Below are 15994 nucleotides of genomic sequence, written 5' to 3'. Positions count from 1 at the left end.
CTGGTGTTTTTGAGCCACTTAGAAATTAGTTGATTAAAAAAAGTGAGGAGGTGGTGGAGGAAAGAAATGATGCCCAAATGCTTTCACAAAGTCCTCAAAATCACAGTGAAAATGGAAACTCTGCAATGCTCCAAACAGTGTTATAGCAACACCATGACAGCCAGGAATGACAACAGGCTCTAGACTATGCCTGGAAGAGTGACCATCAGCGAAGGGATAGCCAAAAGGATATTATGTAATCTTATCTTTGTTTTGACGCCTCATGGGCTACAACCTTCACTGCACTCTAACATAAAGAGGAACTAACTAAGATGTTTGTGTTTTGAGGAAGTAAAGATAGAAAATAAATTCAGGAAGTACAGATAGAACATAGCAGTGTACATTAAAATACAAATACACAACAGTTAGTTTATTTCATCAACCTCCAATATCCCCAAATCTAAAGCTAACCCTAACTCCTAAAACAAACCTTTAATGCCTAAACATAACCCTAAAAAAAGGCCTCAACACGATCATCGTTCTCCTTTGCTTGGCCAAGTTCACAGGAATGTGACGATGTCACACCTCAATCAAGGGCTGAGGGGCAGCCACTAACACACACACACACACACACTCACCGCTTTCCTTGAGGCCATTCTCCTCTACAGTCATCTGCTCAGCCAAGTCCGACAGAGACTCATCGATGGTCTGACTCCCTCTCAGACTCTGAGACAGCCTCTTCCTGAACCTCTTCATCTTTTCCAGGGAGCTCTCGGGCACGGGAGGCCTGAGGAAGGGCAGAGGGCACAGTCAGTTGCCAAGCACACATAATAGAGAGGAGAACTACAGAGGAGAGGCCAAGGGGAGAAGATACACATTCATCAAAGAAAAATATGACAGAAATAAGACCCGAGAAAACCAACACCCCAAAAGGCAGAGGAGAGGACACATCCCTCTACCTCTCTTTTCTTCTTATACCCTTGACTTAACATTGTTTTTAAATCGTCTTACAATCACTCCCCACTGTGAGTGAGAGAGAGTGAGAGACAGTGAGTGAGAGAAGGGGGGGGGGGAGCAGGCCCCAACATGCCCACATCCACACAGTTATCCAACACACCTCAACCACCTAGAGCAATACACGCCAAAACCACACCCGTAGTAAAAATACGGTTCAAAACTACTAAAACAAACAGACCTAAAGCACCCCAAGCTGTACACGCTAATCCGCCAATCTATAGTCAATGAAGACATGACACCAGGTTTGTAATAATCGGTGCCTGGCCTGAACACAAGAACCCATCAACACTTGCATATTACTATGTCCTGTTCACACCAAACATGCTATCAACGTTTCAGGCAACACACCTAAAATAGGGGGCGTAAGACAGCGTCATTCATTCCAATGCTGTATTAGTAGACACAGTATTGTGCGAAAGTCTTAGGCACCTGAACGTCAAACTAAAGCCATTTATTTGAATAGTAAGTGTTTTCTAAGAAAATATAAAATTGTAAATGAGTTCGTGTGTTCAGTCCAGGCAGTGATTATAACAAACAAATCATGTCTTCATTGACACAGTACTGCATATAATAATGAATACATAGCTTCTGGAGATCTAATGTATATTACGACCTAGATATGAACACACCATTTAGGTCTGATATTATATTATGTTGTTATAAAATTGTATAGGTTACCTACCACACACACACACACACACACACACACACACACACGTCAGAGGAATGTGTGTTTTTTTTTGACAGTTGCCTCATTTGCCCAACTAAATTGTTTTTTTTAGATGTTAGTTACAGAGGCAAATGAAATGCACCACACTGTATTGGAAGAGATGGATGAAGTTGTTGCACAGTATGTGACCTGTGTTAGGTGGCAAAGCAGGGGATTCATGACAGAGGAGAGAGCATCACTATCTGGGCTACATTCCATCAACATTCAGCAGGGGGTTGGATCAGGTCAGGTCACAGAGTTAAAGTATACTTGTGTGAGAGCAAGACTGAGTCAGAAAGAGAAAAGGGGAAAACAAAGGGACATTCCAAGAAGTAAGGCTTTTGGTGAACAGTCCATACCTTGTAGGACCTGTTCATATAAAAAGGTTACACTGGAAACGTGTCATCAAACATGTTAGCTACCGAAGTGAGAGCAGTGAGTGAAGTGACGGAGATCGTTTTGCTAGGAGGAGGAGCTGATTCAGATCTCTCCTTAACGGTTGTCCGCTAATTGACCTAAATTAGGAAGATGACATTACTACTACAGATCCAGACGTGTCTGTCTGTCTGATCTGGGGATGAGTCAGTGATAGAGACGTCAATTCACAGGAGTTAGGCCCTGGAGGAAGAGTGAAAGAAAGGGAAGATAGGAAAAGTGAAATGCTTTTGCAAAATGTTCCAGTCCGGTTTCAGACCCCATCAAAGCACCGAGCCTGCACTTGTGAAGGTGTTAAATGACCTTTGTATGGCCCCAGACTAAGGTTCTGCATCTGTCCTGCTGCTTCTGAAACATAGTGCTTCACTCAGACCAGTTTGGGTTTCTCTATGTTGATACGATCCTAATTATCAGAAAGTGTGGATGGCCCGTCCTCTGACAAACAAAAGGTACGTTTTGATGTTCCTCTGGGCTCGGTCTTGGGAACACTGCCCTTGACATTGATCTCTCTGTTGATGAAGATTTAGAATATATTTCAAGAACCGAAGCCCCCCAACCCGCATCTTCAGAACACTGTAAATATTTATGATTTAATATCGGGGAAAAAGGACGCAGGAAAGCTTTGCTAAACTTCTTTTACTTTTGATGATGCCAACCCAGGAATTTCCAGAATCCTGAGCCATGTAATGTCTGATATTCCCACCAACGGAACAGCATTCCATTAAAATAATAATACAATACTGACAAGTAAAACATAAATGGAATCAATGTAAAACTGGCTCTGAAACTGTATTGCTGAAATATATTATATTGTCTATGCTGTAATGGGGACATATATACTGTGGCTGGAGCGCTGTAGCTATGAACAAACCCACCCATTGCTATTGTAGGCTAACACTTTGGCCTTGTCAGAATGGGCTGCTCGAATGTAGAAGAAATGAACTGGGCCGGGTTAACACCGGCTGAAGCGGGAGAGAAATTACTCCTGCAAACTAGAAGGTCCGGGTCGAAATTTGGGCAGAGAACCAGATCTAGAGCAGTGCACTTGATCAACTGAAGGGTAGTTTTTCCTTAAAAAGGGTTAAACAAATACGACTAAGAATCTTTTCTTAGGGTTGAAAAGTTGAGAAAAGCAGCTGGCCTTACTGTTCATAGCTTCCATTTGACTAAAACCTTCATAACAGACCTGGTTGCATTTCAATCTGGCGTGGAAGGATTATCCCTGTTCTAATAGCAATTTTATTTCTTGGTAAACTTCAACTTGTGTAATGTCTTTTTTTAATAGGCCAATTACATTTTTTGTTTATCACTGGCTTTATTCATCTCTTGTCTATGTTTTTAGGCTATGAATAATTGTTTGGAGGTAAATTCATTGTGAACGCGTACAGCATTGTTTTGAGAAAAAGCCATGAATTACTTTGTGAACACGCACAACCTATCACCCAAAATACTAAATGTCTGTAGAATAGAATATAAACAGCTACACAACATTTGTTGCTAACAAGGGTTGAAAACGTTTAAGAAGGCCACTAGTGGGCAGCCCTGATGCCGGGCACCGGTGGTGTTTAAGGCTTTTCGTTCCGCTGTCCACTCAGGCGACACATCAACTAATGCAGAATAACCAGGTTCACGCTGATGTCATCGGTGGAAGTGAGTACCAACATATAAAACCCAAACAGTTTAACTCAGGCAATCAATTATTTTATTTTGTATTATATTTCACTTTGACGTAAATAACTTTTTTGGAAGCACAAATTCCTGATCACATTCATTGTGTTTTCATGTTGTCACACCTTAGAGGTACAGCACACCAGTGGGTAGATGAACCCATTTTATTTCATAAAACAAAATATTAGAAAATAGAGGACTTGGTTGCTACATCACACAACTGCAGAAATGGTCACTTGATCCAGAAAACCACCTTGGGGAGATCTTGACTAAAGAAAAACACTGATCACTAAAAGCGGTCACCTGTTCTGTGCACAAACCGTGGATCACTGAACCACCCATGACGGACATCAATCGTCTTGGATAAACCGTGCCATTTTAAGATGGCCCAACCCTACCCCTTCCATATTCCGGTTAGGATGACTGCCCTACTTCTCCATTGTATCTCCACATGCCATCACTATGACAGCTCTTCCAGAATGTTCCAGCCAGCTCCCGCTGTCATAACGCAGGGCCTTTTTAGGAGAGCAAGGACGAGGAAGTCGGATAGGATTTAGGAGTCGTTACTGCCAACGGACCCGTTCAGAACCTTCTGGCAATCACACAGTGGAGAACACAGCTCGGCCTTCAGCATATCCACAGAGAACAAATGAACGGATGCATGCATGGATGGAATTTGGCCGGAGTAAACTGATGAATTTGACATGAGTTATAATTTGACTTAATTTGAGTTGTTGACAGCAGTTCCTCATCCGACCCAGCCCTTGGGCTCTGGACGTCATCCTAGTCTATCCCTGGTCCCATGGGCATGAGGACTGAGCTGGACCAGATGCACCGGGTCACGACCAGAGAAGTGGTCCCATTCAACAGATTTGTTGGCGTGGCAACTTGTCACCCTGCACCGGATTGTCTTGTTTTACGGCCCCATGCTGGAAACTAGGATGATATTCTGTCTCTGCTTCCTATCATTAGAGAACATACAGCAAGCACAGACACGATTAACCATGAGTTGATGGATGAACCCAGATAGGTCCAGCTGTACGCTAAATGTTCCACATCCATTTATCTGGCATAGACAGAGAGGAATGGAGGGGGTCAGGAAAAGACAGAAGAGTACAACAATGGGGAAAGGAGGACGTGAAGAGAGAGAGAACGAGGACGTGAAGAGAGAGAGAACGAGGATGTGAAAAAAGAATGAGGACGTGAGAAGAAAGTGATGAGAAGAGAGAAGAAAGGACATGAGAAGAGGGAAGAAAGGTGTTCGATTCTGTCCATTTGTGATCCATGAACAAAATGAATGCAACCGGAAGTCAGGGGAGAGCCATTATTCAGCATGAGGTTTACGATGATAACCTTCCATAGTTCTTTAATTTTTCTCTCCAAATGCTTACAACTTAAACACAGGACATGAGAAGAGGGGGAGAAGTAGAGAAGGAGGACATGAGAAAAGAGGAGGACGTTAGGATAAAGACGAAATGCTCAAGGAGAGTATAAAACGATGAAAAGCCACTCAATTAGACAGACAGTTATACAACAGGTATGCAATTTGTAGGCCTACTGGCCTTTACATGATGTGGACCACACACCAGCCCCCACACGGTCCGGTTCCTACTGCAGCCTTAGAGAACGTGGATCTGTGCTGATAAATGGTGGTAAAGAGCGCACAGAACGTAGCAGGCAAAATCACAAGGAGGTCTGTTGGCGGCCTGGCGCTCCATTAGCCAAATCCTTGGCACTGGAATGGAAAGCTTCTGAGGCCTGGACCTTCAAAGACCCTCGCTCCATCTGGGCTCAACGTACAATTTGATCCTGAACAATTCCTGGGGTTGTTTTGGCCACTGTTTCCTATTGTATACAACTTTGTGTTTATAACGCAGCCTAATTGCAGGTTACATTTGTGACACTAGTAATGTGTAACTGCCAAATTGACCAATAGCATAACGGAAATCGTGATTATGACGACAAACACCCGTGGGCGTCCCATCTCATATAACCATGGGACCTGAAATGTATGACAACATCCTGATGATGAAAGCTACTCTGTCAAAACATTGGTTTAAATAAACTAAACGAATGCACCGATGCCCTTCGAGCAGCTTCTGCTTTCTTCAGCGGTCCGACTTCCACCCCCAAAAATAGACCCATCATTACCACAAGAGGAGTGCAGTCACGAGATGCCCAGTTGACCACCTCTGACCCCCACAGGAGGTCAACTGCATGCATCACTGCCAAATGCCATCAAAGTGGGGCGAGGGTGGAGGACAATCCATTCGGCTCCCCTCGTCCATGAACATGGCCGCCTTCAGAAGAGATCAACAGAGAGCGTGTACAGTACAACCAAAATATTTCACTGATTAAACTGCATTTGGCTTGTCGTTGATTGACAGGTGGGCAGAACCGCCCGCAGTCAAGCCAACCATTGCATTCCACTTAGTACCACACTTTGGTCCCCCACATTAGGTGGAGTGTGCAGTGAGCTGGGATCGGTGAATGTCAGTTATTGCACATCAATACAGAGAGGTGACAGATCAAGAGGACAAAAAGACAGGAGAGAAAAAGAGACAGAGGGCAATCTGCACCCAACCACAGAACGTTTGCCCAAGTTGCCATATAGGCATCTTCGCCCCCCGCCAAGCCACTCATTTTTTAAAGTGTCACAACAGGAGCTGGAAAGACAGACAGAGAAAGAAGGAGAAGGAGACAGAGTGTCACAACGGAGAAAGAAAGAAAAAAGAGCGAGCAAGTGAGCTGGGAACAGACAGCCGAGAGAGTCAGAGGCCTTAGCATATCTGTTGTGCTGGCATGATTCACTGCCACGGCTGAGCTCACTCTGGCCTTAGTCAGCCTTGGCTCTGTAAAGAGCAGCCCTCTCTCAGCTGCAGAACACAATGGGGACATGAGAGAAGGCGCTGGCGGCCGGGACACTTATATAAAGCCCTCATTGTGAGCGGGACTGGGGCTTCCTGCTACAAAGACATTTAGCAAGCGGGAGTTGCCAGCGCCGAGCCCCTGAGTCTCACATACGGGGCCACCAGAAAGCTACAAGGGCCCTGGAGAAACAGGAGCTCTGGGGCGGAGTTGGGCGGTGCTGAACGTGGCAACAGGGCATGAGTGGTAGGGCTTACCTTTACCTCATGGAACACAAAGGGTTTGAAAAAACTATTAAGAGAGGAAAGGCCCTAGCCCAATTTAGCATCCTCTGATATTATATTGTAACAAGAGGGATTCTTGTTATAATATACTCCACTATATTTGACGCACATCAATTGAGCCAAAGGCCGTCCAAATAGCTGGGAAGGAGACGCAATGCATTGAGCAACCGTTCATTTGAGTGCAATCTGCACCTCTTATCATAGACCTTGCCACGTCATAGCTCCCCTAGTCATAAATTCCTGGAGCCACTAGCGAATATTGGTCAGAAAAGGTGTCCTACGTTACTTTGACATAACCTCGGAAAGGGGGCATGCGACAATTAAGATTTTCCATCTTTGCAACTCTGAAGAGCTGGCCACAGGTCTCGTTCAAATGAATGCAGCTATAGCCACTCTGTTCAGGGCAACAGTAGGACACTGGAATGTCAGGGGGTCCCCGGGGTGAGCATCGAGAAGCACTGATCTTCAAGGTTGACTTGTGTTGAAAAACAGCCTTGGTTTGTAATGTGAGACAATACTAATTCAGAGGGGGAAATACCATCTCTATTTACTAAACCTTATCTTCTATAGGTCGAGGGGTTTACTGCTACCGATAGCAAGAAATCAGATACTAAACAATACTAAATCAATATACTTGTTGTTCCCTCATTCCATCCGTGGCGCCCCCCACTGTCTCCCCCCTATGGACATGGTCCCTACTAGCCAGGTCAGTGGATCACAGTGAGGTTGGCCCCTAATAGTCATGTCAGTGGATCACAGTGAGGTTGGCCCCTAATAGTCATGTCAGTGGATCACAGTGAGGTTGGCCCCTAATAGTCATGTCAGTGGATCACAGTGAGGTTGGCCCCTAATAGTCATGTCAGTGGATCACAGTGAGGTTGGCCCCTAATAGTCATGTCAGTGGATCACAGTGAGGTTGGCCCCTAATAGTCATGTCAGTGGATCACAGTGAGGTTGGCCCCTAATAGTCATGTCAGTGGATCACAGTGAGGTTGGCCCCTAATAGTCATGTCAGTGGATCACAGTGAGGTTGGCCCCTAATAGTCATGTCAGTGGATCACAGTGAGGTTGGCCCCTAATAGTCATGTCAGTGGATCACAGTGAGGTTGGCCCCTAATAGTCATGTCAGTGGATTACAGTGAGGTTGGCCCCTAATAGTCATGTCAGTGGATCACAGTGAGGTTGGCCCCTAATAGTCATGTCAGTGGATCACAGTGAGGTTGGCCCCTAATAGTCATGTCAGTGGATCACAGTGAGGTTGGCCCCTAATAGTCATGTCAGTGGATCACAGTGAGGTTGGCCCCTAATAGTCATGTCAGTGGATCACAGTGAGGTTGGCCCCTAATAGTCATGTCAGTGGATCACAGTGAGGTTGGCCCCTAATAGTCATGTCAGTGGATCACAGTGAGGTTGGCCCCTAATAGTCATGTCAGTGGATCACAGTGAGGTTGGCCCCTAATAGTCATGTCAGTGGATCACAGTGAGGTTGGCCCCTAATAGTCATGTCAGTAGGCACAGTAGGATTTGCCATAAAACACTGTCTGTCTGTCTGTCTGTCTGTGTCCATCCAGCTGAACTGATGACAGGGTGCTGGCCAGTCATCAGAAAACACACTCAAAGTTGATTAATACTGCTGCGCCACGGCATCGACCGCTGAGTGACAGCTAGGGTGATATGCCCATCTAGCAATAAAGTGGACACTGACTGTCGGTCTGTTCCCAGAGGTGGTCCAATAGCCTGGGTCCCTTCCCCTGGTGTTGCCAGACAGTCTGGCTGATGTGACCAACTTGAATCCCTGAGCAGGTGGAGCGTTGACCCACTGGTCTGAACAGAAGCCTGTTGCAACTGCAATATCGGATCATAAAATGTGCAACCATTTAGATTAACATTTATTTACTAGCCATTTGCAATGCGCAATTCCGCGAAATCGCTTCCCCAAATCGCCATGCCAAATATTTTGGAAGTTACAGCGACAGTTTGGTTTCGTGGCGGCGGCGCTTTAGTAAAACACATCACGATTAGTTCCGTTTGAAATCGGGATGCCCAACCAGCAGAGCACATCGCCTTTATTAACAATGCTTTCTGCCGACATTGCCTGGTGTCAGCCAGAAGCCGCGGTGCAACCTCTAGGATATGGGGGTAAACTATAGGGGGCTTACCTAAAGGACACTTTTAAGAGACAGAACAGGTGTTAAGTCTACAGGCATTCACCTGGTGTTTCAAGTCCAAATGAGTCAATATTTAGAGGGATAGAATGAAAACCAGCAGTACTTTGGGTCCCACGGCCTGGAATTGAGAACCACTGCCCTAGACGACACCACGTTCTCTTTAGTACCCGTGGTTGTCTGGAGTGCACTACACAGGGAATAGGTAGTCATTTGGGAAGCACACAAACCTATCCGTTTGTAACCTGGCCTATGCTCAGTTCATAACTAGATAGTGACTCACGAGTGGTCTCTTCAATCATCATCATTCATTTAGAAAAAGTTGTCTTAAGCGTTTTGGTCAAGGGCAAAACTTACAATTGGTGTCGAGTTTATAATTAGGTTTAGGATAAGGTTTGGGTTTTTTTAAAGGACAGTCAGCTTTGTTGCCTCCATTTAAATTGCTAAGTAAACATATAAGTGGAAGAGAGTGAGAGGGACAGGGTGAAAACACGGTCATGCTTTCTGACCACAAACCGAAATATTTTTCTGCAGACCTTTTGGCTGTGACACAGTCCGAAACGACACTGTGTTCTGCCTACATAGTGAACTAACTTTGACTAGGGTTAGGTAGGGAATAGAGGACCATTTGGGCAGTCCTTGTCAAAAGTAGTGCATTGTAAAGGCAACTGTGTCAATTGGGACAAACCCCAACTGATTAAGAGGATGTTGTATGCCCCACTCTCAGCCTCAGCTTCCTGAAGTAAAGTTCTTTATATAGCCAGCGGGAGGGTGAACCATTTCAGAATTTTGGGTAAAGAGATCCTGCATGCAATGACTGACTAGCAACAGCAGAGATTTTCCTGCATATAAAACTCAAAGGCGGCCACCTTCCCAAAATCTTGCACCGCTTTTTTTCATATTGGCATTGTTGCCAGATGGGTAGGTTTCCCCTTCACTTGGGCTATTTTTTATGGACTCGGTTTACAGATGGTTGTATAGAAGATATAGCGTTTGAACGGATTTACGATATACTGTCAATGATCTGGCAACCTTGCATACAAGACCTTGACTGAGATCAGTAAGGTTAAGAAAACAAGTGGAACCTAGTTCTTTCACACCCAAACATTTAAGTAAAACTTAATGCCTAAACTACATCCAATCCTCATAAAATTTGTTAACATTTCAGATGACATCCAGTAGAATCACAGATTTCTTTCAGTAGAGTTCGCAAGAAAAAGATGACTGGTGAAAAGACTATTAGATTAGTAAGCTACTGTGCCAACAACCTTTCATATGCAATATACAGCGTAATAACATATACAATTAACATATTTAAGTCACTAACAATATAAATACATGAATGTGAAGATGCTGGATGAGTGCAAACAGCATAGCCAAGTAGCCTACAGCTGAAGGATGTCAAGAGGGGGATAAATGATGTGGTGTCAAGGCACATACAGAGGGGGAAAAAAAACATACAACAAGGCGGTAATATATAGGCCTACAGCTCAGATGCGTTTTTAATGTATTTAAAGTTAAATTAACAAGAACATATTATAACAATTAAAATAGACAATAATATTGACTGTGATTAATTATGAAGCTTCGATTTCATAAATTTTATATGATTCCTATATCTTCTAATAAACAGTTTTGATACACCGTGGCAAAATGTTTTCGGGTTGCTCAGACATAACGAGGGAATGATATTAGGGCTGCAAAATTAATCAAAATTTGATCAAGCAGAATAAAATAATGAAAAATTTGCTACAAACTGTTTTTTTGGAATTGAAGTGATAAACATCTATATTTTTATGATTCCATAATGCATTGTATGATCGACCAATCTGTGACCGTGGGAGTGTAGCCAGCATTGCCAGACGGGAAGGTTTCCTGCTTAATATGGCTATTTTTAATGATATTGTGCGGTTTTTATGTGGGTGATTGGGCCTATACTGTCAGTGAATCCGGCAACCCTGGGTATAACGTCAGATTTTGTCAGCTCATTTGCTAAGAATCTGAACAGTGGAAAATTAAGTAACAAAACATAAAAATTTAAGGTAGATTATGTCTGCCACTCAGAAGAAAGAAAAGCAATACATTATAAAAATTAAATATAATGTTATGTTCCCTTGAGAAACGTCTTTAGCATTGTGGAACAAACGCTGCAAACGCCATTGCATTAAATGAGCAGTTAAACAAATAGTTCGACACGGGCTGCACTCTCAAATTGGTTATGTGTAAAATAGAAAACACTGAACTTTAACTACATTTTTATTCAGTTTAATTGCACATTATGGAGGCTTATTTCTACTTTTAAGTGAGATTATCTAGGCTGTTTACAACCGTGTTTGAAAATTGTAAATCATAACATTAACTGCAATATTTGTCAAAGAAATCAAGATTCAATATTTTATCCAAATCCTGCAGCCCTGCTCTGCTACAAGCACTGTGAAGCCAGTGTGTTTGGGGGCTTAGGAAACTAGCCAAGCAGAAACAGGAGGCTGGAAGTACTTAAATCCAATAACATGTCTACAAGTCCTAGACATGCAGAGGAGAACAAAAACACAAGGGTAAAATTCTACATGCGTAAAACAAATAAAACATGTAAAGAATAGATTTATTGCTTGTTTTTGGTTCCTATTGTGGGCATTGTAGTGTGCATTAGCTGCTCAACTGTATACACTATAATCGTTTTCTTTTTCAAGTGGCCAGATATAATATAAAGTATATTACAGAGGAGTATCTAGATATCATATAAAGTATATCACAGAAGAGTATCTAGATATTATATAAAGTATATCACATAGGAGTATCTAGATATTATATAAATATATCACAGTGGGGCAACAGTTAGAGCGCGGGGTTGGGGTACCAACTTTGACCAATTTTCAGCCAGGAAAAACCCTGGACAGTGTAAACATACTGCCATAACGACATCACCTTCTTAGTGAACAGTAGCCTGTTGTTGCTGGTTGCCAGGACTGCAGGCCCTCCTTCTACGGTCCATAGAAATGCCCAGAGCATATTGAAAGGATCACGCTAGACGTTAACAATGAATTCAATTAGAAAGCAAATATCACGTAAACTTTTTGGGTTAGCCAGATTAGCTACATATCAGTGGGTTGCTGTTGGCACTAGGCGGGGAATTCTAAACCTCTAACCCAGCATGAAAATCAGGGATAAAATGGCACAAATGAAATACAGCAAAATAACACCCAATCCGTTCCATTTGGCAGCGGGCCCTACACAGACTGAATCCGATCTGTGGTTACACGCTGATCCAATGACACACCACACGAAGGGGACCCCAGGCTCCACTGACAAACAAAACACACTTGGACTTTGTGTGGACATTTTTATGCAGTAACTACTTCAGCCCGGCAGCCAAATAAGACGTAAATACGGCAAAGCATCCTAATATGACCAGCTATGCAGACTAATGCTGTGGGCTTCACAGCTGTAAGCCATGACTGGCTCAATAGTCAAACAACACGCATCCCATGACCACTTAGGAGCCCCAAATAGCACCCCCTTCCCCACGTAGGTCACCTAAGCCCTACACCCCCTTTCCTATATAGGTCACTCTAGCCCTACACCCCCTTTCCTATATAGGTCACTCTAGCCCTACACCCCCTTTCCTATATAGGTCACTCTAGCCCTACACCCCCTTTCCTATATAGGTCACTCTAGCCCTACACCCCCTTTCCTATATAGGCCCCTCTAGCCCTACACCCCCTTTCCTATATAGGCCCCTCTAGCCCTACACCCCCTTTCCTATATAGGCCCCTCTAGCCCTACACCCCCTTTTTTATATAGGTCACTCTAGCCCTACACCCCCTTTCCTATATAGGTCACTCTAGCCCTACACCCCCTTTCCTATATAGGTCACTCTAGCCCTACACCCCCTTTCCTATATAGGCCCCTCTAGCCCTACACCCCCTTTCCTATATAGGTCACTCTAGCCCTACACCCCCTTTCCTATATAGGCCCCTCTAGCCCTACACCCCCTTTCCTATATAGGCCCCTCTAGCCCTACACCCCCTTTCCTATATAGGCCACTCTAGCCCTACACCCCCTTTTTTATATAGGTCCCTCTAGCCCTACACCCCCTTTTTTATATAGGTCCCTCTAGCCCTACACCCCTTTTCCTATATAGGTCACTCTAGCCCAACACCCCCTTTCCTATATAGGTCACTCTAGCCCTACACCCCCTTTCCTATATAGGGCACTATAACCCTACAACCCCTTCCCTATATAGGGCACTATAACCCTACAACCCCTTCCCTATATAGGGCACTATAACCCTACAACCCCTTCCCTATATAGGGCACTATAACCCTACAACCCCTTCCCTATATAGGGCACTATAACCCTACAACCCCTTCCCTATATAGGGCACTATAACCCTACAACCCCTTCCCTATATAGGGCACTATAACCCTACAACCCCTTCCCTATATAGGGCACTATAACCCTACAACCCCTTCCCTATATAGGGCACTATAACCCTACAACCCCTTCCTTATGTAGGGCACTATTTATATAGCGAATTAATAATTGAGGTGACACAGTGGAAAAGGGGTAACATGACATTCTAGAGTATGGGTAGTACCACTGCATTTACATCAATAATACAATGGTCCTAACCAGTTGTAATGCATTCGCATCAATGAATTTGAATTATATGGACACGCTCTGTGTGTATTTAAAACAGCGCCGACTGCCTGGATGGCGATCCGGACGTTTCACATCAAAACGCTGAAACCGGTCGGGTCAGTTCGCCATGCCGCCTGTGGGCCGATATGGGCTGACAGAATCTTCCATTTCTGTGTGTGTGTGTGTGTGTGTCCGGTTGATTGAAGTGCCTGGGACAGTTGAGTTGAGAGCCTGGGAAGGCACTCTCGGACCAGAGAGCTAAATTTGCACACACTAGCATTTGTGGTCTAAAACAACTGCAACTCTGGAGGCCTTGGTGGCAGGACCCTCCTGTTAATGTGACAGACATAGAGAGAGTTGTGTTCATTGAAGACTAAGTATAGAACAGAGTTACGGGACAGGAATGGTGAGTGTGTGGTGTGGTTTTTGTGTGTGAGACGGCAGCTGCTCTGTGGGGACTAGGGAGAGGCGACACTGTAACCTTCAGACAGCTGTCCTTGGCCAGGCCGCTTAAACATGAGCCCTGTCCAATGCACACGCACATGCACAATGTGCACTAACAGTTGGCATTTCAAACATCACACACTCCAATTCCTACATCAGTAATGCACACACCAATTACACACTTTCTGCTGTAAGTAAATTTGACAGCACACAAACACACCCTTCCAAACCACTGAGCCCACCCCCACTCCATCCAGTCTCCGCCCCTGACCCTGAGGGGACCTGTGCCGCGTGGCTACAGCTGTTTCACGGCAGGTCAGGTTACCAACTTTTTTGCTCACTCCCTCCCTACCTCCTTCCCTCACAACCCCTCACTACCTCCTTCCCTCACTACCTCCTTCCCTCACAACCCCTCACTACCTCCTTCCCTCACTACCTCCTTCCCTCACAACCCCTCACTACCTCCTTCCCTCACAACCCCTCACTACCTCCCTCCCTCACTACCCCTCACTACCTCCCTCCCTCACTACCCCTTCACCTTCCCTCACAACCCCTCACTACCTCCTTCCCTCACTACCCCTCACTACCTCCTTCCCTCACTACCCCTCACTACCTCCCTCCCTCACAACCCCTCACTACCTCCTTCCCTCACTACCCCTCACTACCTCCCTCCCTCACAACCCCTCACTACCTCCTTCCCTCACTACCCCTCACTACCTCCTTCCCTCACTACCCCTCACTACCTCCCTCCCTCACAACCCCTTCTCCTTCCCTCACAACCCCTCTCCTAAAATGTGGCTTGCTTTAGGCTAGAACTGCTTGAGTGCTTGTGATTATTCGATTCACATTCAGAACAATAATATATTAGTTCAGGACATCCTGCCAACCTCCTCCACATAGAGTAATGTACTGGCTTAAGCTCAGACCGTAAATAAAAAATAAAAAAGGAATTTGATATAAAACGTGTCACTTTATGTCACTTTAGTCCATCGGAACCAAGACAGATCCACCATCCGTTCTGCTGGGTTTTGTCCATCAAGTGGCGAGGCCACAGCATGTCAGAAGGGTATTGCCATCTAACTTAGTGTATCGGTCCTGAACGCACTGTAGCTGCTGTTATGGCAAGTGAAGAGAAATAACATTGGGTCGCCAGTCCCTTTAACAATGCAGCATCCCAAACAAATAGTCTAAAACAAAAAAGTAAGAAATATCTAAATAAATCTCCACACAAAACACAATCACATTTATTGTCGATCTCTGCTCTCTTATTAGGATGGTGGTTACGATCAATTGTCGGCCATTTAGACAATCGGACAGAGCCCAGATAAGGTGAAAAATGTATGAGAAATACACTGTTTGATTCCTGTTTTCAGAAACACAGTATGTTGAGAGATACGGTTTACCTTTCCTCATCAAACAAAAACTGATTGTTCTGCATATTCAGCACTTTCAGCACAATTGTAGCTATAGCTTTATCAAACAGCAGATATACGACTTGATCTAGCCCTTGTGCCGTTTAAATTTGTAATTATTCTCAGCGGAGAAAGGCTATCCAGTTTACATTCCAATGCCTAGTAAGCAGGACGGGACAACTCCCATTAGAAAAGCACAAGCCTGCTCCTCACAACAAATAGAAAGCCGTTCACACATACTGAGTCAAGCTGAGAAGTAAACATTGTTACATTGTTACCCCATTTTGTGACAATGCAGGGGTGGAATGTGAGGGTGTTCCAATGTAACTGCAACTCGTCGCGTTAACCAAGTCAGCTGTAGAGTAGACCACT

General features: G+C 44.4%; 1 protein-coding gene across 1 annotated transcript in view; it reads right to left on the bottom strand.

Moving 5' to 3' along the window:
• Positions 1-15994, bottom strand: part of LOC105021813 (cyclin-dependent kinase 17) — a 44223-nt gene that overhangs the window by 27791 nt on the left and 438 nt on the right. The window contains exon 2 of the mRNA XM_010889742.4: positions 618-766. Coding sequence (XP_010888044.1) covers positions 618-735 — 118 coding nt within the window. The 5' untranslated portion in view covers positions 736-766. The remainder of the gene's footprint in view (positions 1-617; positions 767-15994) is intronic.

This window comes from Esox lucius, chromosome 19, assembly GCF_011004845.1.
Source record: "Esox lucius isolate fEsoLuc1 chromosome 19, fEsoLuc1.pri, whole genome shotgun sequence".
NCBI classification, from domain to species: domain Eukaryota; kingdom Metazoa; phylum Chordata; class Actinopteri; order Esociformes; family Esocidae; genus Esox; species Esox lucius.
This window is presented reverse-complemented; position numbering and strand designations above follow the sequence as displayed.